At 35.3% G+C, this 25,387-nt stretch overlaps 3 protein-coding genes across 6 annotated transcripts in view; 2 read left to right on the forward strand and 1 right to left on the reverse strand.

The window, feature by feature from the left end:
• Positions 1 to 12,142, forward strand: part of LOC147859536 (uncharacterized) — a 102,275-nt gene extending 90,133 nt beyond the window's left edge. The window contains exon 7 of the mRNA XM_087325588.1: positions 12,126 to 12,142. The gene's annotated coding sequence lies outside the window, so the exon portion shown is untranslated. The remainder of the gene's footprint in view (positions 1 to 12,125) is intronic.
• LOC147859547 (UDP-galactose/UDP-glucose transporter 3-like) lies at positions 209 to 4,916 on the reverse strand. Its single transcript, XM_087325582.1, has 7 exons — positions 4,735 to 4,916; positions 4,242 to 4,339; positions 2,221 to 2,351; positions 2,088 to 2,118; positions 1,900 to 2,003; positions 1,180 to 1,292; positions 209 to 902 (listed from the first exon to the last, which is right to left on the reverse strand). Exons 1-7 carry the CDS (start codon positions 4,851 to 4,853, stop codon positions 491 to 493), a joined length of 1,008 nt encoding a protein of 335 aa, XP_087181708.1. The 5' UTR covers positions 4,854 to 4,916; the 3' UTR covers positions 209 to 490.
• Positions 12,143 to 13,142: 1,000 nt separating the features above from the next.
• Positions 13,143 to 21,147, forward strand: LOC147859548 (uncharacterized). Of its 4 annotated transcripts, none has more exons than XM_087325576.1 (22): positions 13,148 to 13,358; positions 13,522 to 13,645; positions 14,352 to 14,516; positions 14,900 to 14,974; positions 15,063 to 15,134; positions 15,685 to 15,756; positions 15,848 to 15,919; positions 16,020 to 16,091; positions 16,462 to 16,533; positions 16,648 to 16,719; positions 16,832 to 16,897; positions 16,978 to 17,034; positions 17,127 to 17,236; positions 17,343 to 17,423; positions 17,510 to 17,638; positions 18,907 to 19,181; positions 19,331 to 19,382; positions 19,488 to 19,579; positions 19,687 to 19,832; positions 19,992 to 20,136; positions 20,206 to 20,352; positions 20,739 to 21,147. In XM_087325576.1, the coding sequence occupies exons 1-22, from the start codon at positions 13,283 to 13,285 to the stop codon at positions 20,865 to 20,867; spliced, it is 2,301 nt and encodes a 766-aa protein (XP_087181702.1). In that variant the 5' UTR covers positions 13,148 to 13,282; the 3' UTR covers positions 20,868 to 21,147. The 4 variants fall into 4 exon arrangements, 3 of the variants coding, with proteins under 3 accessions (XP_087181705.1, XP_087181702.1, XP_087181703.1); XM_087325577.1 differs by having other exon boundaries at positions 13,197 to 13,358; positions 13,522 to 13,634; XR_015530336.1 differs by lacking the exon at positions 20,739 to 21,147 and having other exon boundaries at positions 13,144 to 13,358; positions 19,687 to 19,827; positions 20,206 to 20,345.
• Positions 21,148 to 25,387: the final 4,240 nt, after the last annotated feature.

Below are 25,387 nucleotides of genomic sequence, written 5' to 3' on the forward strand. Positions count from 1 at the left end.
AGTCATGGGTTTCAACCCCCACATTCCAGTGTGGCATCTAGTGATAGTGAATTAAGAGATATGTATGTAGGTAGTAGATAAGTGAGAAATTTGGGTTTCGAACCAAATCCGTAGAACTTCTAGTGAGAGAGAGATGTCTTCTTAGAAGAAAATAAGAGCTTTTCGTGTAAAAGTGGACAAAATTTGATAAAAAAACACAAGCCAAATATTTGCTAAAAAAATAGATTCTCTTAAATAATTTAGGATTTCCCAAAAAAGAATGTCATTATATCTTGGTTGTCCATTCTCTCCCAACTCTTCTTTTTTAATGCATATATCTTCTTAATAATGTCAAAGAGTGACTCGTGAGATACCTTCTACATCCTCATGAAAACAGATGACTAGAAAATAAGTCCATCCATTCAATGTGTTAGTTTTTTCCAGCTTGCATTGGGAAATTGGCTGTGTAATATGTAATCTTTGTCAACTTTTAGTAAGCAACAAAAATGTTTTAACTTTTCCTAACTTTCTTGGCACTTCTTTGCTTCTGTCGTTGCCACTTGAGATATATTTGGACCGAAAGTCCTGCAAAAACCATCGTAACTCCACTCCATTGTTGAGCAGATAGAGGGCTCCCAGTCCATATAGAAGAGACGAGAATGCTCGTGAACTTCCGTGTGGTCGTTATAGTAGTTAATGCCAAAGACCCAAACTTGCTGATAGTGAGAAAAATGAAATTTTGACCAACGGCTCCACACAAACAAAAGATCATTATATCCCAAGCAGCATCAGGATGCTCCCTACAAAATTGTACAGCTTCAAAGCCACCTCCTCCATTCCAGGCAAACATGTATAAAAAGGAAAAGATTGAACCCCATAGGTTCATCCCCAACATGATGTGCCAAGCTGATGTTTGAGGATACCTAGACAAGCAACATATTCAATCGTTTATAAACCCTCAAAACATAAAGCAACAACATTTTACCATGCATTGAATATGAATTAAAATGTTCTATGACTCATAAGCTACAATTCTACTACCATTCACTTAATTTGAGTTAGAGTGCTCCATGTCATCATATGCAACCAATCTGTCACCATGCACATACATCCTATGCAACAACTCTTTTACCATGCTATGAACCTGAATTAGAAGGGTCAATAATATTAGAATATTAAACATTCATTGTTTGTTTCTACCTAGAAGAAATGGAATCCTGTGTAGCATTTGTGAATCCATCCAATCCCAGATTAAGAAAGCATAATAAGTAGCCCAATGGTGCATTTGGACTTGCTACTGCCTTTGCCCGACTCTGTTCACAACCATCGTCAATTAGCCATGAATAGCAACCACTGCCACACAAATCTCAAGATTCAACATGCATCATCAAATTTCACAAGACATGCATCTTTCAATTTGACCAATACTATCAACATGAAAAAATTTCAGTGTTCAATTACATTGGCATTTTAAAGAATGCGTCCAAGATTTCTATGCGTTAAATATGTTTATGAAGTGTAACCTTCTTGAACATACATAGTACACTGTAGAAAGAGTAGAAGGCTTGAAAAGACAATTTTAAAACTAAAGTATATAAGACTATATTTTATAACTTATGGGCTATAACTAATAAACCTACAACCTTTGTGAGTCAAGAATAGTACTATGTATACCGCAATATATAGATATAGCTGTACGTTTTGGACAGGCATTTTAGCGATTTGCCCATCCATTGTGTATGCATCCTTGTTGAATGGCAAATTTTTCTTTCCACGTCCATTTTGTGTGCATGCCATAGGACACTTTTTGAAGGCCTTAGATGTGTGGATGGCCATCAAATCTTGATACTTCTCCACACCATATAGTAAACACAATACAATTTAAATGTACCTTCATAATGACCTATAATTGGTGCTTACCTTCACAAATGCAAATACCGAAACCCCTCCAGCCACAAGAAATGTACAAATATATTCTGGCAATGTATAACGCACTCCATATACTAACGTCCCCATCAGCATGACTATTGATGTAAATTAGAGAGTATTGAGTACATTTCGTATCAAAAGCATGAGGATAAGAATAACTTTATCAGAATTAAAAATACCTGGAATCATCTTGGAAGATTTCACAAGCACCTACATGACAACAAATTCAATATTACTTCTCCATGCATCCATTTAGGAGGAACAGAAAAGGTTTAATTAGATTTAAACTAACTAGACTTTTTATTGGAAAACCTGGGCAGGATAGCTAATATATTTCAACGCCTGGATGCCACATGCAGGTCCAATGGAATTTGTGATACTAGGACTCCAGTAGACCCACAAAGGAGCTTGTCGCTCTTTTCTTTTATTCCAAATTAGAATCACTGCATATCCAAAAACCTTAAGGTTACTTCAAAGAATATTAAAATAAACCACAGGGTTAACGCAGTTCACAAGTAATAGTTCCAGATATCTTAACAAAGCTATGATAGCTCGGAGGAAGTCTTTATCACTATGATGCATTGCAATTTGTGACATGTGCAGAGTGGAGGTTCGAAGTGGACACCTACAACACATGGCCTTACAAGAAAACGAAAAAAAGAAGCTCCTAATATAAACATAGTGTATAATTGAGAAAGGGTAAACAGAGGAATCAATCACTGGCCAACAAATGTAATCGCTGGCAATGGCAATAGAATATTAGACACACAAACAAGTACAAACAAGTACAAACAAGAGATTCAATGACATTTTGGAGCAAGGGAATGAGTTTCGAGACTAAAGACTAAAAGTAAACATGCATATGCTCATTGTTGATTAATTCACATAGCTATTAATGAGAATCAAGCTCAATTCATGTGAACAAATGCTTATGGAGAAAAGTGCGATGTGTGAAAAAGTGTGTGAGCACACTTTATTGTAATCTTTGTAAACTATCTAGTTACGTGAAGAACTACATTGTGATATCTAGTTAGTTGTCAAGTGTAAATGTACTCAAAGAATATTCGATATTCTAATGACAGAATTGTATTCGAGTGGATGTCTATGACTAGACTCCAACCACATTTAATGTGGCAGTCCCTTGAGGACTTATATAAAGCCCACTTGGCCCATTGTGTCTTGTTGATGATTTTTAGCCGATAAATATAGTATTCCCCTCAGTGCACAAGCTTTCATCCCCCCTCATGTGTATTTTTTTTATTTCCAGTTGTTTTCCCTAATTTCTTCTCTTGCTCACACATCCACTCTCTCACACGCACTACGCATCCGCACACCCTGACTCTAAGAAAGTTAGAATTCTTTACAGCTATTATCGACATTTAGTGTTATGGCCACTGCCTAAGAGTTGAAGCTGCTTACACATAGAATAGAATGTCAACCGTAGAATAATGATCACATGCACAATGCCCCACTCAATGCAGAGATAAAATTGGCACATGCAACAGAATAGAATAAAATAGAATGTCAACCGTAAAATAAAATAGAATGTCAACCGTAGAATAATGGTCACATGCACAATGCCCCACTCAATACAGAGATAAAATTGGCACATGCAACAGAATAGAATAAAATAGAATGTCAACCGTAGAATAATGGTCATATGCACAATGCCCCACTCAATGCAGAGATAAAATTGGCACATGCAACAGAATAGAATAAAATAGAATGTCAACCGTAGAATAATGGTCATATGCACAATGCCCCACTCAATGCAGAGATAAAATTGGCACATGCAACAGAATAGAAGGAAAAAATATATTGTCAATGCTTATTCTTGTGGCAACTTACTTCCATGAAACAATACTAACTGCATCCTTATCAGAACCCTCCATCATTATATGCGTATAAACCAAGACCATATAGCCAGCATAAAATATTACTACATTTCCACAGGAAACTATTCACACACAACAGAAAAGAATAAGAAAATTAACATTATCATACTTAAGTCCTGTGACCGCTGTCATATAATAAGATAGTCAGCCTTAATACGAGAGAATGTTCCATGATTACTTAAATAAAGAATATCTGTTATTGTGTGTATATTGTTCTTACACTTTCAATCGATGAAGAGATAAAAACCCTTCAGATGAAACAAACTAAAAGAAAAAGTTGGATTTACAAAGAGGAGATAAGAAACCACTCATTTAATAAGATAGATGAAGGTCAAGCAAAAAATTCAAGCCAGTCATATTTATCTCGAATATAACAGAAAAAATAGGAGAAGAAAAACAGGCGTTTTGTTTGTAGAGAGGAGAACGGGAAACACTCACTTAGTAAGGACCACATGAAACAGATCACATTCTGCGCAAAGTTCAAGAAAGGAAGGTGCTGGAAACGACGTCCATCTGGACCAAACTTTTTGATCGATCTGCAGAAAATGGACGCACAGAAGAAGACTTAGAATAAAAGATACAGAAAAAAAATATATGAAAATGAGATGGATCGATCAAGCACATTGTAAACTTTCTTGAGGATAAGGAGATAATTAGATGCACTGATCCATCATTTTACGTGATTTCTTTGAGGAAGGAAGTAAGAAACACAAGATAACATAATATATTTTAATCCATCACTGTACTTATTCTTTGAAAGATGGAGGAAATGGCGTTGATCGATCCATCACTTTATATTATTTATTGACAGAATGATAAAATGGTAGACCACTTAGGCAGGATTTTCTTGAAAGCAGGATCAAACGAATCGATCGATCATTTTAAAGTCTTACTCTTGGAGAAAAGAGAAAAAAAGAGGTCGATAACTTACAGAATTTCTTGAAAGATGCCTTGTGTGAGGTAAGCAGAGAAGATCCCGGCGATACAGAAGACTAGCAGGAGGACTCGCCAAATTCCTGGAGAAGAAGACGACACAGAAGAGACCGCCATGGCCACAGCAAAGCTTCGAAGGCCCTCCTCTTTTACTTCACACTTCTCGTCGTCTCTCTGGTGATCCTTTTCTTTTCGTCAGTGGTTCTTCTTCTGTTCCAAATGCACTGGGTGCCACGTGTCCTCAAAACATTAGTCTGATTCTCGCCGCTGCTCTTCCCATTGGTCCAACCTCAGCCTGGCCACGTCGATCGTAGATCCACGTGTCATTTTTATTTTCTTTTGTTCCAAATGCACTGGGTGCCACGTGTCCTCAAAAGATTAGTCTGATTGTCGCTGCTGCTCTTCCCATTGGCCCAGCCGCAGCCTGGCCACGTCGATCGTAGATCCACGTGTCATTTTTATTTTCTTTTTCTTACCTTTATTAGGGACTTTCCTAAAATGGTCCTTCTTGTTCTCCAAAATATCATATTTGTCCACCTCCTCGCAAGCCCTATCTAGAGAAGTGGTAGGCTATACTAACTAACTACCATGAGGACGCTTGAAAACATATCCTTAGTAGCAAAAATAAAATTCCCACTTCGAGAAATTTTCAAAAAACATAAGTTTTAATTAGTTCAAGAAAGACGGAGGATCTTTATACATATTTCCTTTCCCTCATCTTGTTTGTTGTGACCTGTTTGAGAACAATTTCTCTTCAATTCTTGACGACCATTTGTTTTAATTCACCTCTACTCTTAAAATAGTTGTGTATCTTCTCGCTTTACCCCAGGCATCAAGCTCTCGTTCGTTCTTTTCTCCTCCTGTTAATCTAGTCCCAATCTTGCCCATTAGTAGTTGGCAATAGTTCAATTTGAGCCAAATTGAAACACAAAAAACTTTATTTACCATTGTAATTTTATAACTCGCTCAATTCAGGTTTTTAATTTTGTAAACATTTTGGTTTTGCCTGAGGATTTGAGAGTTTGTTTTTAGCCTTCATCAAAGTAATAGTTTGCAGTTTAAGCAACCCCTAATGGTGACTTAAAGGGCCTTATGGGTTGCAATTATGATATTTTTGTAATATGAATTAACTTGGTAAAGCTTGGACTCATAACCTATTGACGTAACAAGTTATAACATTTGAGACTCAATATGTTCTTATTCCCTTGGTTTATACGTAGAAAACTTTTGGTTAGAAAATTGTTTGTAAAAGAATTGTGCAAAAGTTAACTTAGAACTTCGAAACGGACGCATTACCTAAATGTACATATTTCATGTATAACCTTAGGGCATTTCTTAATATTAATGATGTAGTATCCCTTTTGGAAAGGAAAAAAAACATAATATTTTTTCATCAAAACCACCCCGCAATAGTGATGTGGTGTGTGTGAAGTTAGAGAAACGCCTACGTTCTATTGACAAAACAATTGAAAGGAGTTTAGAGGAAATGTCATCTACAATATACAAGATACAAGATACAATAATAAGGTATGCAAAAGTCAAGTATCTCGAACAAGTGCTAAAAAGCATTTCTATTTTGGTAAGAGATCTCTTGGCATTTTTGAGAAACAAGTCCAAGCATTGTCAACTAGGATAGCAAACCAAGGGGGCTCGTAGGATGCCTATGAAGACAAAAGGCAATGTGACCATCGATCCTAGACTTGCTATGTCGAAACTAAAGGATCTCCTTTCGACGCTCTTTCAACTTTATATCTTTCATCACCTAAAATTCTCGTGCCTATGTAATACAAATTATCACTATATGTATCTTGATATCATGCTCTTCTTACTTTATTGTAATGTTGTTGGTTGCTAAAACTCAAATCATATATATCACCTCGAGCCATGTGGAATTATCGTAAGCTTTTAGAAGTTTTTTCCATTCATGCATTTGGAAAAATAAAAGTTGACATTTTTGCTCGTTCTGATTTGGCACTTGAATAAGGATTGCAACGGAATTTACGGCTTGAAAATTCAAGCACCCAACAAAAATCTATATGAAATTTACCTTAATCCCACAAGAGGTGGATTTCGACTCCATGTGTCTAAGTGTTCAATGCATCATCACCTTGTGGATTCCATGAGATTTGTGGCATTTTTTGTACATCACTTATACAAGTTATTGGAGAAGAAGTTGCGAGCAAAAGAAGATTGTTGAATGATGAGAGTCTACCTTATGACACTAAATCCCAAGAAACTCTGTGTCCATGAACAACCAAGTGAATCCATTGCCTTAAGGCCCATAGGTATAGGGACTAACAAGTAAATCCATTACTTGAAGGCCCACAAGGTGACTCGCATTTCAGGAAAAAGAGAGATGGAAGCAACATGGATGAACGACGCGAATCATTTGACTTGTTGAGCATTGTATTACCAAAGGCTTGGGTGTTGCACATGGTTGTTTACATACCCATATTTAACGTTTAAATACATATAGTACCTCATCATTTGTATAGTACGTACTATACCTCAATGTTGTTAAGTCAAATATCATGTACATTTGTCCAATATGGTATTTAACGTATTTATAAAAAAACATGTATAATACGTATTTATAAAGAAAATGTAAGTAAAACCCTAACAAAAAGCAAAAGAAAAAATAGATTTTAGTGAAAAAGAAGCCAAAGGAAGGAAGGAAGAAGAATAGAAGAGACGACGATGAAGAAGAAGAGGGAAAAGAAGACATAAACCTGTCTTGAGTGTGATAATCGCAGAAGATAGAAGAAGAAGAAGAAAACGAAGAAAAGAGAAACCTATCATGAGTGTGATAATCGTAGACAATTCCTCAATCTATGAAGGCATAATTGTAAATAATTATAATTTGAAGTAGAACATCGTGATACACACGTACACTGATTTATAGAATAAGGGAATGTCGACATCCATATTACTACAAGTATTTTAGGATGTGAAAGGTTCAAATGTCTTATATGCATTTTAGGATGTATAACTATATTGTACATCACAAAACCGTGTAAACATAGATGTTTTTTACAATATTATAGATATTTTTTAGAAAGGTAAATAATTTTCAAATTCTAGAAGTATTTAACGTACTATATGTAAAATAAGTATTTTATAAGTATTTAACATATTAAGAAAACATATTTAACGTATTTTTAAACTGGGAGGTATTATATGGGTATTAATACGTTAAATACGTATGGTATCCGTACCGTACCTAACAACCTTGGTGTTGCATTACTCAAAGTTTTGGGTGTTACCTTTTACCCAATTAGGCATTGTTACAACTTAATTGGTAAAGAGGTTGCATCGAGTTTCCCCTCGTGGAAACCCCATGCAATGAGGAGGAAACATGTGATTATGTCATAAAAAATCATCTTTCTTGGTTAAAGTTCACAATGATTCACTCATTTCATAGGCACACTCATAATCTTGTGACATTGTGGCTTAACGGTTTGTAAAACTTTTAAAATATTTAGTTTGGGCTTGCAAATACTCAAACATTTTGGCTTTAACGAGTTTAGTTCTTATATTTTGTGCTCTAGTTTAAGTTTCACGTTTTATAAATGATTTGAGTTTGAGACTCCCAACCAAAACTGAATTGTGGCCAAATTGTTGCTCATGTATACGTTACATTAATACATAGCATAACATTCTTATGGTAGTCATATTTCTAGCTTGTTTGCAAAAAATTGAAACATGTAAACATAATATTCTATCTAAAATATCAAAGATTATATTTTCTTCAAAAAATAAATAGGTCATGAATAATTTATACTCACCACACCTAGGAAGTTCTCACAATGCTTCTGTCTTAACATGAAATTAGCAAGATGATTGTTATTTGTCTCTGGTTTGCAAGCCAATGAGGTCTCATTTCATGTCTTCTCAGTTTTCCTCAACTGACTAATCAAACCCAACCTTTTTTTGTTGATTCTTTCTCTTTTCACGAAATTGAAAAAAGTGTCTCTTTAATTTGTGGAAATTAAACACATAACCTCCTATTGTTAAATTTTTGCATATTTGGCCCCTTTGCACTTTTGGGATACTTTCAAACTTTTATCTATGTATTAGCGTGAGATTAATACAAATTACGATGATATTACTTTTGGGGATTTTGTTTTAAAAAAATGCATCCATTACTAGGAACAAAATCAATGCCCCTAAATTGGTTGCATTGTTGGGCAACCTCCAACCTTTGGTGATATAAAGATAATACTCCAATTTATGAATGAGATTATTGTATTTGATTTTTAAAACCCATCTCTCTCTCTCATGCACATATAAAAAAAGTTTTGTGTTGACAAATTGTTTGATATACATACATTTATCTTCGTCCTATTTGGCACAATCATTCTTTTTTGACATAATATTGTTATAATGCATACGCATTTTATCCATGTATTATGTATGATTTTATAATAATGTATAAGGATAATGGATTATTCATATATTAAGATTACCAAATCTCCCAAGCTATTGAGTCTTATGTATATGATCGCTACAAGTAATAAGGATTTATTGATGCACCAATGTAATTTACAGATAGACTAGAGTGGCCACTATTAAGAAAACCATACACATGTTTAATATCACAACATTGTTTACGAGGAGGGAAGTATATCATATATTCAATGCGCTTTTAACAAAATGTCATTGACGAAACACAAACATGTTGATGGAGGAGAATTATGATGAGTCAATGTCAAGCCAGTTGTTAGAGCATCACAAAGGCTCTTGATACCATACTATTTTTCATTATGTTGACCAATAGCCTTAAACTTTCCATGGTGAGATAATACTATATATAAATTAAAATAATACATCAAAGATAGTATGGCCCGTGGTTGACAATTGGCCCATGTTATGGGGGAGGGGAGTTCACCTACCATTCATAAACAAATTCTATTATTATTAATCTAGTGACATGGTGCAGACCAAGAGTCACCGATCCCTATATTTTAGATTCAATTGTGATGGATTGAAATTTGAACATGACATAGGTTGCATATTTTGATGTGGTTTCGATGCATGAAAACCAAATGTGATTAGAAAATTTAAAAAGGGTTGGATTAAACATTCATGGGGAATGATAGTGAAAGTGAAGGCAAGTAATAAAAAACAATAGAAAATTGAACTTGGAACAAAGTGGGAGAATATGCCTAGTTGAAATGTAGAAGGGCAAATGTTGAATATTGCAAATATTAAATCATCACAATGCGTCATAGACCTCAACTTTATGGTATTGAAAGTTGTAAGAAACTAGAGCCTTTAAATGTAAGTATGATGCTTGGCAAGTTGCGTTCAAGACAAGGCTACCAAGGTGGTGAATTTGGCATTGACGGTGTTGACATTATAATATGGAATATTAAACAATGATTTAAAGCGATGATGGTTGTGTGATGCATATAGTAAGTTGTCTTCAAACCTAAGAAATTGGGGTGGTCAAATAATCATTTGAAGATGTTGAGAACTTCTATTAGAATTTAGGATTACCATTTGACAACTTGCCATTAGAGAATATTAAAGTGATTTAATCTTCAGTAATAAGCTAGATGTGTGATTGGTGTCGACATATCCAAAATTAAGTTGTGATGCATGTCCCCATCATGTTATGTATGTACTTAAACTTACACTTTCTTTTTTAATGTTACGAGCATACATTGCATTGCATAATCATTACCCTTGTGTAATTATTTTGTGTGGCTTTTTATCATTGGCTTGATGGTTTTCCACATACAATATGAATAGCAAAAAAACAAGGCTATAGGATCAATGTTTCACATTCTGTTGTATCATGTAATGTCTTATTTCCTTTAGTTTTTGAAACTTAAAAATTGCAACATCATATGAGTTGTTAGGACACCCACTCTACTATGAGTTTCAACTCAAATATTTTGTGAGGCAACCACTTTATTTCATCTTATACTGTGGCGGACATGCCATCACCCACACTAAAAAATGGATTGGGTCGACGAAAATCTAAATCTCAAGCCACTGTGACAATCATCATGAAATAAAATAAAATGCCTACAATATTGGAATATTTATTTTCTGGTATAGGATATTTTAAACCTTTCACTTCAATCAATACCTAATCATAAACAAAACACAATTCTCATCAACATTAGTCCCATGTCACTGTGTCATTATGAGATGTCATGCTCAACTAATGACTTAAGTACCTAGCAATGGATTTTTTATTTTGATTGATTGTTGATTTTGCTGGAAATACATATTATGTCTACAAATACATTTCACAATTTGTAAGACCCTACTTTCTTCCTAACTAATGGTTAGCATATTTTTTGGGGAAAAAAAAATCTTGTAAGACCCTACACATACAATATTTATGCAAGGCCTTGGATTTGGAAAGCAAAATCTAGCTCTAAATCATCCCTACGTTTAATATGAACAACTTAAACCTAGTCTTCTTGGCATGCAATTTGATAATTACCCTTCGACAAGCACGATGTAAACTCTTAACCACAAAACATTTAACAATGTATTGGTGATGGAGAAATATTAGATAAACAAGATTTAGAATAATGGGCTTAGTTTAAATAGTAAAGCACCACATGGCTTCCACGCTTTAGGCCATGTGCTTGTTGAGATGTATCATGTTCATAAATTGCATAAATCTTTCAAATATTCTATCTTATCCAAAGCTTACAAGGTATATGGGTGGATATATTGATCAATTTGCTTTAGCGTGATTAAATGTATTGATGCAAAGGACTATTCATGTACAATATTTTTGAATGTGCATGATACAATAAATAAACAAGATGAATGATAATTGGTATATATTATATATTGATGATCAAAGGTAGAGCATGGTCGAATATGATACTTGGTCTCGCGAACTTGTTTAGGGAAAAGTGTGTATAGCCGACCGCTCTCATCACTTGTGCCCCAATGCCTTGCCTCACATCGCAATGCATGTGATAAGTCGCATGGAAGCAATGGTTCGAATGACAGATAACAGTATGGGCTCTAACATGTATTGATGTGTACGAGAGAGAGAGAGAGAGAGAGAGAGAGAGAGAGAGAATATAATAGAGTATATAATAGAGAGGTGAGTAAAATTGGGTTTTGAACACAAGACATAATGACTTGTAGTGTAGCAACTTACCAATAGGGTAAGCTAATTACAATAATAATAGTAATAAAAAGAGAGTGTCATAGAGAGAGGTAAAGAAATAATATATCTTTGAGACGTGGCATAGTTGATTTGATTGAGATTGAGTCCAATATACTTTGAACCTTCCATTGAAAGGTAGATAATTAATTAATTAATTAATTAATTATGGTAGGTAGATAATTTTCTCTTTGTTTGATTATGTTTGCACGACCTTTCCATAAAAAGCATTCAAAAGAGAACGGTCAAACATACTCTCTAGGATGGCATTCAAAAACATATGTTTCTCTGTCTTTGATATGTAAAAGAAGTATATATTTATAGCTTCCCTTTGTGATAGAGGAAATAAATAATATAATGGTCCACCGTCCAATGACAAGCTCGAGATAACACCGCAATAAAGCTCAAGGATATAAATATATATAGTTATGTGGCATGAGAGATTCAAGAACATATTCAATGACCTGTTTTGGAACCCAAATGCGAAAATAAGAACATAACAACGAAAACATAAGGAAAGAATAAACACATGATGTAGTCATGACCTCACGGAAGATCGCTTTCTCCTCTATCTCTTAATTGAATTACTAATCTCTATCACTCACATAAACAAACATGCACACATTATGTTACATTATACATATATTGCACCAAACTCCGAAATCACCACACACCATCTGCACTATTTATTGCTTCTATACGACTTAACTTACGTTATCTTCGATGCGAGACAAGCCATCACTCCATTATAAAATCCATGTTATTGCAAATGCCCCCCAAATCAAATGATTGCCTTCAAAACCATTCACCCGATCCGACGATTACGTTCCAAACCATTTTTGTTGGTACTCGACAAGAAAACAAAATTGATTGTCCACCTCAAGTGTTGAAGCTCTATCTTTGCTTCTTCTTTCGTTTTTTAAGGCATCTCCGAAAGGCAATGAGCCCAACCACAATCTTCTCCCTGTCATCAATAAACATCAAATTGTTGACATTTTGGCAGGACTCTCTCTCTCTCTCTCTCTCTCCCACCCATCTAAACCATTGCTTCCATGCGACTCAACTCACATGCATTGCGGTGCATACTTTGCTCTAAATAAGTTCGAGAGTCTAAGTATCACACTTTGATACAATGTTCTGCCTTTGATCATATTCGACTATGCTTTCCACACATGATACATCTTTGACCAAACCCAATCCTTTGCACAAATTTCTTTGGCTTGCGAGATTCATTGGAAAAATTATTGAACTCAAACTACTCACTTTTAGATTTATCAAGCGTGAAATGTAATATTTTTGGTCTAATAGCTCAGATATGATCTCAGAAGAAGCTAATAGAATCTCTCTCTCTCTCTATCTTTAGTAGAACACTACACACAAAACTTCGAACTTTGGTTCAGCCATGGCTGCTCTTCTCTTCCTCCTCTCGTTCTTATTAGCTTCCATATACCCCCTCTGTTGCAGTACTCTCTCTGATGGTATGGATTTGGCAGTTCCTCCTCTCTTGTTAATGCCCGTCTCTTATGTGTTGCCTTTTTGGATCTTGATGTTTTTGTTTGCTGAATTTGATTTCTCTGTTTTTCAATTCTTTTTTTGTTACGAAAAAGAAATCTTCGACTACCTCTGTTCTTTTCTTCGCAGGAGATTCATTGCTTGCAGCTAAGAAGGCGTGGGGACTTAACTACTCATCCTGGCAAGAGAATACTGATCCTTGCAATGGTTGGGCGGGGATTAAATGTGATGCCGATAACAGAGTAACATATCTGTATTCTCTCTCTCTCTCTCTCTCTCTCTCGGTAATTGTGTCATATGGCACAACACTATTATTACAAAAATCTCATCATCACCCACAAACTTACGAGAGATGCACCATCTATAGTTTCGAAATCTATCATGATCAATTCTGAAACACATCTCAATGAAATTACTAGCAAAACATTAGAATCACTTGATCTATGGCCACAAATATATCGATTATGACACAATGTTGAGATGTATATTCCATCTATAGCTACAATATGTCATGTTCACAACCAAATATATGCTAATAGACACTTATGATTAGTTACGAAACTCCATTATCACAACACAAACAACGTGATAGATAATTTGCAAATTTTCATGATTAATCTCCACTCAAAACAACATGAAATTGCCCCATCTTTGTGCAAAATTCTGAAAATGAAGGAGAGAGAAAAGATGATCATGACAAATATGTTGGATATGGAACAACACCAGGTGACAAGTATACACTCAACTTTATGACCAAATGTGCAAAGACTTCTTGTATATTCTCATCTCTTTACTTGACTCTCAAGACATTATACTGATCCCAATAATCAACATGATTGTTATTGTGGAATCATCAACCTTTTTTGGAACCTTGGAAGGATCATGTGCATGTGATAATATAGCACCCAATGGAATTGATCATAATGATGACATCTTGAATGTTTTGCATGTTAAAACAGGAATTTGTCGAATGCGGGCATTGTTGGGCCAATACCGAGTGAGATTGGGAATCTCCAGCATCTCACGACGTTAGACTTGAGCAATATGAGGAATTCAACCAAGTCACTCAACCACTTATCTGGGAATCTTTCTGTGATTAGAAGTCTCTCAAACCTCCAAGTTTTGTATGTACACAAAAACCACCTCTCTTCCTGTATGAACTGTTATTCTGACTTCTTTTCAAAACATGAGTTTTTGTATTTGACCTCTGAAAAAAAGAGAGTAAAGAAGAGTAAGACTATATATAGAAATTTGCATAAAATACTTTTCTGTTTTTAGAGAAACAAACCTATTACTATCGAGACCATTCTCACAAGCTTAATGTAAGTCAGTGTGTCTGATCTATGATATATATGCTGCTTGAAGGTGCAATGTGCACCAAAAGCCACAAAGGGAAATAATTACACCACCTAATGCACTGCAATACAATACAATTTGATGAATTGAAATTATGTGAAGTTTTTTCACTGTCTGATCTAATTCATTGCATCGTTCTCATGTTTTGCAGAAATATAAGCTTTAATAAGTTTTTTGTCGACAGCTTTCCTGTAGAGATTTTCAATCTAACCAATCTCACCACCTTGTAAAGTCTAAAATCTTTAGCCCCTTATGTACCTTTAGATTCTAGCTTTTATATGTTAACACTTACGAATTCACTGTTTTTGCTGCAGGCAACTGGATAACAATGCAATATCAGGTGCCCTTCCAAAAGAGCTTAGTCAACTCACTATGCTAGAAAAACTGTAAGTGTCACGTGATCTATGTCATTGTTCACCTTAGAAAACATGATGGCAAGAAAATCATATTTTGTCCATAGAGCTCAAGATCTGTACTGTATGAAAAAGACAGCTCAGCTATGCATTTCATATCATATTCTTTGAGATGTAAAGCCTGAAATGGTTCATCAATAACTTATGCGATTTCATTAAGGTAATTACATGCATCAACCAAAGCCAATCTTGTTAATCTACTGTCCAACAAAACCTCAGTCAAGACCACTTATCTCCACAAGATAAAAAAGAAATCACCAGTTGACAGGATCGTTTGTGTGTTCAACCTGCAGTTTTCAATGGTTTGATGTCTCTGCTTATTGAATGCCTATTTTGAAATTAAAGATATTATGTAGTCCATTTTATTTGTCTAAAATTTATATTGCTGAGTATTGAGGATAAAAAAAAGCAAAACAAAGAAAGGAAGATCTATTTTTGCACCAGGGGACATTTATTCCTCAAGATCCTGCTATACATGTATAAATGACGTTAATATGTATTATATGCTTTGTTAATTTTTCAGTTATCTTGGTAACAATAGCCTTATTGGACCGATACCTCCAGAACTTGGTAAACTGGTCAATTTGCAAGTATTGTAAGAACTTCTAAACTTTGAAGTACCATTACAAACAGTCCTATGCTTAAGCTTTTGTACGTAGTGTCATTGATGACTTCTATTGAAGCAGAAGTTTGTGGAATAATGATCTACAATCAACTATACCGCCTCAGTTTGGTAACCTTTCCAGCTTAAGATATTTGTAAGGCTTGAAGGCTTTATACTTATGCACCGTAGTTCATTCCTACATAGTCATTGATGTTGAAACTTCTGAATTTGAACCTTTTCTTGGCTTGGGACAGAAACCTTCATGACTGTAACCTATATGGAGGCCTTCCTGAGGAGCTTGGAAATCTGAAAAGCTTGGAGAATATGTGAGTCTTATGCAGGTTGCTTATTTTAGAGTCTTTTTTGATAGCAAATTTGATCATTACTTTACTCTTTTTTGTTTTTTCGATGCAAGTTTGATTACTACTTTGACTATTAATTGGGAGATAATGATAGGTACTAGTAATTCAATTTCTGTTTTCCTAGCTGATATAACATTAAGGCTCAGGTTTTAGGCTTTATTTTTCGTCTTTCATTTAGAGGTCTTGAGAGACAAGTATGCCTTAAAAATGATGTTGATCCATCAACAATGCACTATTCATGATATTATTTATATTTGCAGTCCAATTTAGAACTAAAACATGAAACCATTCGATCTCTTCATGCAAATGTGCTTACAGGTTTTCTTGTCTGCAGATCATTATACAGGAATCAACTTACAGGCATAATACCTGAGAAATGGAAAAACCTAAAAAACCTTACAACTTTGTAAAAAATCTTATCACTTTATGAGATTACTCATTCTTACATAGTCTAATATGGACCATTCATTCTCATATTGGGTCTAATCTTTATAATTGGTGTATGGTAATGCTACTACAGGTTAGTAAATAATAATTACTTGACAAAAAATTTCCCTATCTGGCTATATGACCTTCCCAATCTCTATAACATGTAAGAGTTACTATATGATCAGTACCATTTGATAGGATCCCATCTTACTTTTACTTTTAGAATTTCTGTGAAATAATGACATTTGAATATTGGAACTTCATGTTTGAGGCAGAAGCATAGCCCATAACTATTTTTATGGAAACTTATCTAATACAACAAGTGGACAACTAGTGAACTTGTAAGTGAAATGTCATATTGTATTGTGTTTAACCTAAATAAAGGATTTCTTATTCTATTTTGAAATATATTTTCCAACAGTTCTGTGGCATGCAATTTCTTTTCTGGTCTAGATCCAACATTTCCATCTGTACCGATGTAAGGCCTTATAATGTGTCTCTCATATATTTAGCAAAATAATGTTGAAAATCAAGCCTTGATTTTTAGAACTCCTTCCCTTTTTGTTATAGCTTTAGCGATACAGGAAACTGCTTCATTGGTTCAATTGCAGACGAGAAGATTAGGTGCTCCCAAACACCTTATTATGACTGCAATAGCTTTCTCAGTCTACAAAATACTGGTACATAATCTTCGTTGAGTTTCAGGATTCTAAAAAGGTTTTCTAAATACAATCACACACTCTTAATGCGTCCTATATAAAATATCATTATGATGCTGCTTTGTAGGAAGTTGCCCTGCTTGTCCATCTTTACAAGTGATCATAAACCCCACTACTTGTGAATGTAGTTGGAATGTTACAGCAACAGGTCTGCTATTCTCTTTGGTAAATTGGATGCTGTATTGATGAGCTATATTCTCTCACTGTTTGAATTTTCTTTTGTTTATACTGAAGGTGGAACAAATTCACATGGTAACCAAAAGATAATAATAATAGGCTCTGTTATTGGTGTGGGTGCATTCTTGACCGTGATAGCCATAGTTTGGTGGAAGTGCCGTCGATCATATACACCACCACATAAAGGTCAGTGAGTATCATGTGAAGGTTTGTTAACTCTACAGTCTACAGGTGAAGGAAAAAAGTATAAATTTGTATTTGCAATTGCATGATGTGTAAGAATAGGGCAATAGGTAGAAGGAAAAACACTAGAGTTAAAAAAATTCCCAGTATTCCTTTCCTGATGACCAGAAGGGTATTATGATATTTTAAAGAGAGTGTAGGGCTATCCTGGTAAATAGCTGTATAGCTTGGGCTTTCTGTTCCCTTGAACCGAAGACACCAACAAATTCATACAGCAGATTAAACTTGGTAAATGGCTGGTGAACTAGGGGCATAATCTTGTGTTTCCCTAAGAAATAATATGGCATTATGTGTCTGTAAAGGCATAAAGATCAGTAAATTATGAAGGCTTTTTACCTACACTTTATAACGTATGTGCTATTAATGCATGCAGTATGCACATAGCTTTACATATGTATGTCAGGTTAGATGTGTATGCTTGAATAAGAAACAACATAGTGGCCTGCAGACAATTACCTCTACTCATCATATCAACCACGGAAGCTGGCAACATAATATTAGGTAACTGATGTGAAACTGTAGAGGTTATACCTTATGCTATTTTAAGTCAGAAATATGTCATGGAAGTTGTTATAATCAACAGTTGATTAAACACTTTAAACATTTCTATATTACTGAAAAGAGACCTTATGTGACATCCACCATCACTTAAAAGATAGTTACAAAAACCTCGAAGTAGTAAGTTCAAGGAGATTTGGACAACGGCTATATTGCTGCAGCACAGATTAAATGCTGGCAAAATGAAATCTAACTGCAGACTCTGACAAAGCATACTCTTTGCTTTTAAGTAACCAAAGAAGAACAAAAAGATGCCAAGACTTATGTCCGGAGGTGTTTCCAGTGCAGGAACTGGGGAAAACATGGATATTCAAAAAATATTATAAAGCTAAAGTTTGATTTGCAAACTTTTGGTGAAGTTTTGAAAGCAAGTGATTTAGGGTTTCTGAAATGAAGATTTGTTTGGAAGAAACGATGGAACCCATGGCATAAAGATAGAAAATGATACTGTTCATTCTCATAATTAAGTCCACTATTTTTGTCTTCTATCTATAGTGGGCCAGGTACTGAAGATTTAGAAGCTGGTCACTTTATCCAATTTCTCTGATACATGAAATGACACCTTAGTGAAATTTGTAACTTGAACATTTGTGGAATCATAAATTGACTATATATATCTAAGTTGAGATATTTTTCAACATATCTATTGCCAGACTTTTGGGAAGGGCCTGAAGGAGTACAACATTTTTCATTGCATGATCTATCAAGAGCAACCAATGATTTTGACAGCAGTTATGAGATTGGTTCAGGTGGCTTTGGTAAGGTCTTTGTTGGATTGTTGGATGGGAGGAGGGTAGCTATCAAACGCGCACATCCTTCTGCCATACAAAGCAGTTCAGGATTCCGTAACGAAGTCATGCTTCTGAGTAGACTTCATCACAAACACCTCGTTCATCTTTTAGGATTTTGTGAGGAAGAAGGAATCCAGGTACCTTTCCTTCTTTATACATAAAAATATCCACACATTTGAATCATTTTACTTTATCAGCTCATTTAATTTCTACTTTGACTCACATCTCAGCTATTCACTGCGTTTTTTTGCATGTACTGAATCCAGCTTCTCATTTTCATGTGCAGATTCTTGTTTACGAATACATGTCGAATGGGAACCTTCATACTCTACTATTTAGTGTGTCCCTATCTCATGCTCATTTTGGATTTTACAAGGAAAAAATAAAATAAAAATTATACTCTCAGAATATTCACACGCTCTTTTTTTCTTCCCTTATTCCAGAAAGTGCTAGCACAATTGAGTTGGATTGGTTGAGGAGACTTGACATTGCTATTGGTGTTGCACAAGGATTGGAGTATCTACATTCATTTGCTGTAAGTCTGAAACTACCTGCAATGCATAGGCATTTGTATTTGCATATATGTGTGTTTATGGCGTAAAAGTTTACAACTAAGAAGATGAAGTGTTTCTGGTCATCTAGAATCCACCAGTAATCCACAGGGATGTGAAACCAAGTAATATCCTCTTGGATGATAATCTGATTGCAAAGCTTGCGGACTTTGGAATCTCTAAAGCTGTTGCCGAATGTGAGACCCAATTTTCTACTAGACCTGCAGGAACAGTTGGGTATTGATTCTTTTATACCTTGGCTTAAATGAGTGTTTTTTTGGTGAACTTAATTAAAGATACACGTGTCTTTAGAAAAATTGGGGCATTTTTCTGTGTATGGAGTCATTAGCTTGTTTTTCTCCTCTTGTAACCGATGACATGCTATGTTAATTGTAGGTATATAGATCCTCAGTACATATTAAGGGAGCAACTCACAACAGCAAGTGATGTGTATAGTTTTGGAATGGTGTTATTGGAACTTATAACAGGACAGAAGGCCATAGACAATACACGATTCGATGACCATAATCTTGTTGAATCGGTAACTTCTTTAAAACTGCATTTTTATGACCATGATCTTGTTTGATTATTTTTGATAATTCTTCTGCAGACGAAGCTGAGACTTGAAAGTGGCGGTATCGAACACGTTGTTGATTTACGGCTTGAAGATAGATATCCTCGAGAAGTTTTCTACGATATGGTTAGATTGGCCCTTGATTGTGCATCTTTTGATTCGGCAAGCCGCCCGTCAATGAAGGTATGGTTCTGGAATATGCATGTGTTGGGGGTTAAATAGAATTGACAAGCCATGATATGCTAAAGTACAATGTGAAAAACATTGCCTTTAAATACACATCTAAGACACTTTACAATTGCCCACCAATTTTCTTTGAAAAATTAGTGCTTATAGATTCAGAAAGTTCCTCTATTAAAATTATTACTTAAAAACATCCAAACATGATGGTGTAGTTGCTGAAGCTTCTAGTAATTTGTTTGATGGTTAAATATCATGCAACGCACCGACAGTTTGTTCCCAAAAACATGGCCTTACAATATACCGTTGTCTTAAGCATGCTAAAAATGTACACATCATTAACAATGCACATTGCAAAGAAAGCTTTTTGGTTATGTATCTACATACAGGCAGTTGCAGCTATACTCGATACATGTCGGTGGTCTGTTACTCCCCATTTACTTCAGGTTACAGAGGATGCAACCACAAGCTTACTAAGCAGTCCTGATGGTTACAACGATCATCATCCACTTGACTGAGCTTCTATACCTGATATATGCAAACTGCCCACAAAAAACATAAAACTAACTAAGCCAGGGCCAGATTGTAATCGAATCAGCATATCAAATTGCACCTAAAGGATTAGGCAACTTGTGTGTTGGGAAGCTTTTTGTGGTGATCCAAGTTTGTAATTTCGTTTCTTCAGCATTTGGATTCTTCACAAGTGGTCTTCATTGCTTACATTGAAACCTTCGCATACCAAAATGGTTGGAACATTAAGTATAACTCATCAAGAAAGCTAACTATTCTTTCATATTATTCATTTAGCTTATGCTAAAAAATCTCCTCCACAAAAGATTAAATTATTCTTGTTAGTGGTCATATCAAGGAATTTTAAGGGAATCAGTCCAAACATATGGTAAGCTTAGAGCAAAGTTATGTTGTAAGAATTCTAGAATTGCACTTGCACATAAGAGAGTCATGTAACAACATTTTACAAAAGACTTCAAGAGTTTCGAATTAAAAATGGTCAAGTACCTTGAAAAAACGCTAAGAAGGTTTAATGTGAACTTCATAGATAATGTTATAACTTGCATTTCAAGATGAGATAATAAACATGATTACTCGTGGATGATAAATATTGGCGATCCCTAATACCTACCATAGTTTCTACATCAAGTTTAAATTGATCAATCTTTAGACTACATTCTTCTATCAATAAATTGGGAAATTTGGAATGTATTTCAATTTCAATAATATTTGTTTCTTGTTGAACCTTTATATGCCTGATTCGCCCATTGTTTGAGGAGTCTTTTGAATTCCCTTCAAAATACTTCCCAACTAGCATCCACACCCTTATATCTTCAAGAAGTTTGAGATATATATATGTAGTTAGGCTTTTGATTAGTCATATACTCACTACTTACACAATCAATTGTTTGATTTCATAAAGCCGTATAGTGTGATAGAAACAAAAAAAGCATTGCACATATAGATGCCTAATTGACTAGGACATCACATCCAAACAACAATTTGAGTGTGTACCTTAGTTTCACAAAACTTATGAGAGCCCATTCCAAAGATATCTCGAACACTTCTTAAAAGTGCCTCATTGACAAAGATAAATGTTTTAGATGCTGTAGCATCACACCTATATGTCATGTTACGGGTCATGGAGAAAGCATTTAGATTTGCAAAGCCTGTTTGACACACCACACCCAAAGTGATTAAGATGAGAAATAGTAATAACATCAAAAGGATCCATTAGATCCACAAAGCATATTGTCATTGACCTAAATGAGTGAAGTGCCATTTTATAAGAAATTCAAAGCATGGTCATGCACCATTTACTTAAACTTGATTATCAAATTTAAGGTTGAGCATCCGTTTTGCATAAAAATAATAATTCAAATATAAAATTGTGGATTGCAAAGAAGAGAAATTCTGAGAGAAGAAGCAAGATATGCTGCCTACCATGCCTAAACCAAACATATTCAAAGAAGATATCATTGGATTCATGAAGTGGTGGAAGAAAAATTAGTTGCACTTGAGAAAGTGCACATCGATCAAAATGGACCGGACATGTTGACTAAAATCTTACATAAGAGTAAGATTGAAGCTTGCCGCTTGAAAGCAGGTTTGGTTGAACCCCCCATGTAGGAGTGAGGGGGAGATTTGTGGGTTCTTCCCTCCTACATGGATGAAGAGGTCCAAATATTTCATTGGGTCTATGTTTTTTCAGCCACATTAGTATGTGGATGTGTATGTTGTAATGGGTCCAAATTAGTATGAAAAGGGCTCAAATAAAGTTTCTACTTACAAGTTTTTTCTTAGGGGTAATAAGGGGTTTTTTAGAAACATAACCCTTATTATTACTATTTCTGTTTTTTGAGAATATACTAAAAAGAACATGCAACAAGAAAGAAAAGAGAGAGAGGGAGAGAAGTGTTGGGGCCTGTCCACTCAAGTGGAGCCCACAATGTTAAGTCGGCTAAACGCCGAATACAACTTAAAACTAATTAGTTACATTTAAATAAATATATATATGTATGTATGTATGTTTCCTCTCTTTCTTTTTTTTGTATGTTTTTGGGCGTGTGTCTTTTTTGTTTTGTTTTGTTCAGGTGTGAAAACAGATTCGAAAAAGGACGTTGCCCTACAAGGCTGAGGGAAGAGGGGCAGACGTAAAAAAACTGTGACAACGAAAGAGAGTGCAGAAAAAAACAGAGAATATACAAGTGTGATACAATCTGATTTTGTGAGTGAAAAACAGAGAGTAAAACAGAAAACTGAGAGGGAAGTCTTCGAGAAAGATAGAGAAAGATAGAGAAAAACGAAGTGCATAAGAAATTTTGGTGGAATTTTGGTGCCGTTGTGAATGGTCCCATGGTTTTTCCCCACATTGGGGTTTTCCACGATAGTGTCTCTTTGATCTTGTTAGTGTTCAAGTGTGGAGTTTCTTGCTGAGTTGATGTCAAGATTAGTTTTGATTTGATTACTATCTTCTATTTTACAACACAAGTGGGGAAAAGATTTGTTAGCTTCCGTGTGGAAGAGTGGTATTGTCTTGTGCTTCCCCAACAGATATTGCATGCTAAAGCACAATTTGTGAATCATGCCTTCCTCATGTGCCAACATTACGTGCCAACATTACCATTCTAGCGTGGCCAAAAAGTTGCATTGCCTGGAATGAGTCAATCCTTATCCTTACTGTCTTGGATGATAGAGAAGCACCCAATTGTGCTTTGATATGACCCCTACACAGCCAAAGGAATTTTCTATTTCAAATTTCCCTCTCGATAAAGTAAAAGCAACTTGTTCGCTAATTGTCACAAACATGGAAGGTCGTGGCCCTTTTTGTCTGCAAAATCATATAGGCAATGAAATGACATTGTAGGTCTATGTGATGAGATTCATAGACCAATATTGCAACATAGAGAAAAGAAAGAATTTTGATGAATGTATCTAATGTATTGATTCCCTTGTCACTTCCAAGGGTAATGTAGTTCACTATCTCATCAATGTAGAGTCCGGAGAGTGTAGGAGAAAGTGAGCATACTTGTGTAAGAGTGATGGTACTAGTGAAAACCTCTCATAGTGTCATTGGACACCTAACTCCTCCCAACACTTGCTCATATTGTGCATATATCACCCACATCAAGTTAGAGGGAAATTTGAGTGCATAAAGTATTTGTAGGAGACATTCCCTTGGTATCATCTCAAGCAAAGCTTTGGCCAAGTGTTAGGGTTAGCCTTCCATATCATTTGTTGAAAGGTGGTGAAGTTCTATGACTTCTTTTTAATGAACTTGAAAGTTTGGCACTTGGAAAACAATATATTCCTCACCCACAACCTCTCCTTCACATGATATGACTTTTGCTGCGACAATGTGAACCACCAAGCTATTGAGAGATAGAGAGAGAGCCCAGATGGATGTAGCTCAGTTGGTAAGGTTGCCCAATGGAGGCCAGGTGGTCATGGGTTCAACCCCTACATTCCACAGTGGCATCTAGTGAATTAAGAGATATATAAGAAGTATATAATAGAGAGGTGAGGAAGTTGGGTTTTGAACCCAGAACACAGTGCTTGTAGTGCTAACAACTTACCACTAGGGTAAGGTAATTACAATAAAAGAGAGAGAGAACGGAGAAACGCAACAGTTGGGAGTTGTTGGAGAAGGACAAACACTAATTTTGATGTATCTTCTTGCTATGGTGTCCATTTCCTTTGTTCTTTAGCTCGTTTAGAAGCCTACGACGCATAGAGCTTTCTAAAGAGTATCTGCATGTATCATTTGGTGGTCTTGATAGAATGTTACGAGTAAAAATTCCATTCGGTTGCATGCATCTCATGATTGGTTGCTTTGATTCCTTCTCCAACACAATTACTTGTAAGTGAGCTCTCCATGAATATGGACGAGTCTCCAAATACTTCAACGGATGCATGCATGGTTGAGTCAGTATCAAGCCCAAGAGGGGATGGTAAAAGAAAACGATGTATTGGAGATAATAGTAATGACATGTCTTATGCTGATGCAATGCGACAAGATGATATTGAGAAAGATAATAGTCATTGGGAACATTTAAGATGCATGGAAAATATATTAATGGAAGATTGTATAAGGGAGAATGTGAAAGTTGTTGAGGAGTTTGTTGACGATGAAGTGGCTACGGTAGAAATAGACAATAAGGAGTTTTTGGGCTCATTTGCTAATTTTTGTGATAAAGGAGCTGATTGTGTTCAAGATGTTTACGCTGGTCCTCGTGGATTTTATGAGGTTGTTTTGGTATCACAAGAGTATAAAGAGAAATTACTCAATAAATTGCCAGTTTTTTATGAGAAACGTTTGGTTCATATTGTTCCGTGGAGGCCACTAGTGGAATACCAAGATATATTAAAGCAAGAGTGTCTCGTATAGGTTGAGGCAGAGTGCACATATTCAGTGGTTTTGCCAATATTACGGTCAACGATGGAAAAGTTGGGAAAGATCTTGGTGCCTCCTAGTGCTAATGCTCAAAATCGATATTGGATGTGTATTCTTTGGAATACTACTATAAGG

Source organism: Azolla caroliniana, unplaced genomic scaffold (assembly GCF_043228905.1).
Source record: "Azolla caroliniana isolate FFs.n. ecotype wild unplaced genomic scaffold, voAzoCaro1.0.p SCAF_10, whole genome shotgun sequence".
NCBI classification, from domain to species: Eukaryota; Viridiplantae; Streptophyta; class Polypodiopsida; order Salviniales; family Salviniaceae; genus Azolla; species Azolla caroliniana.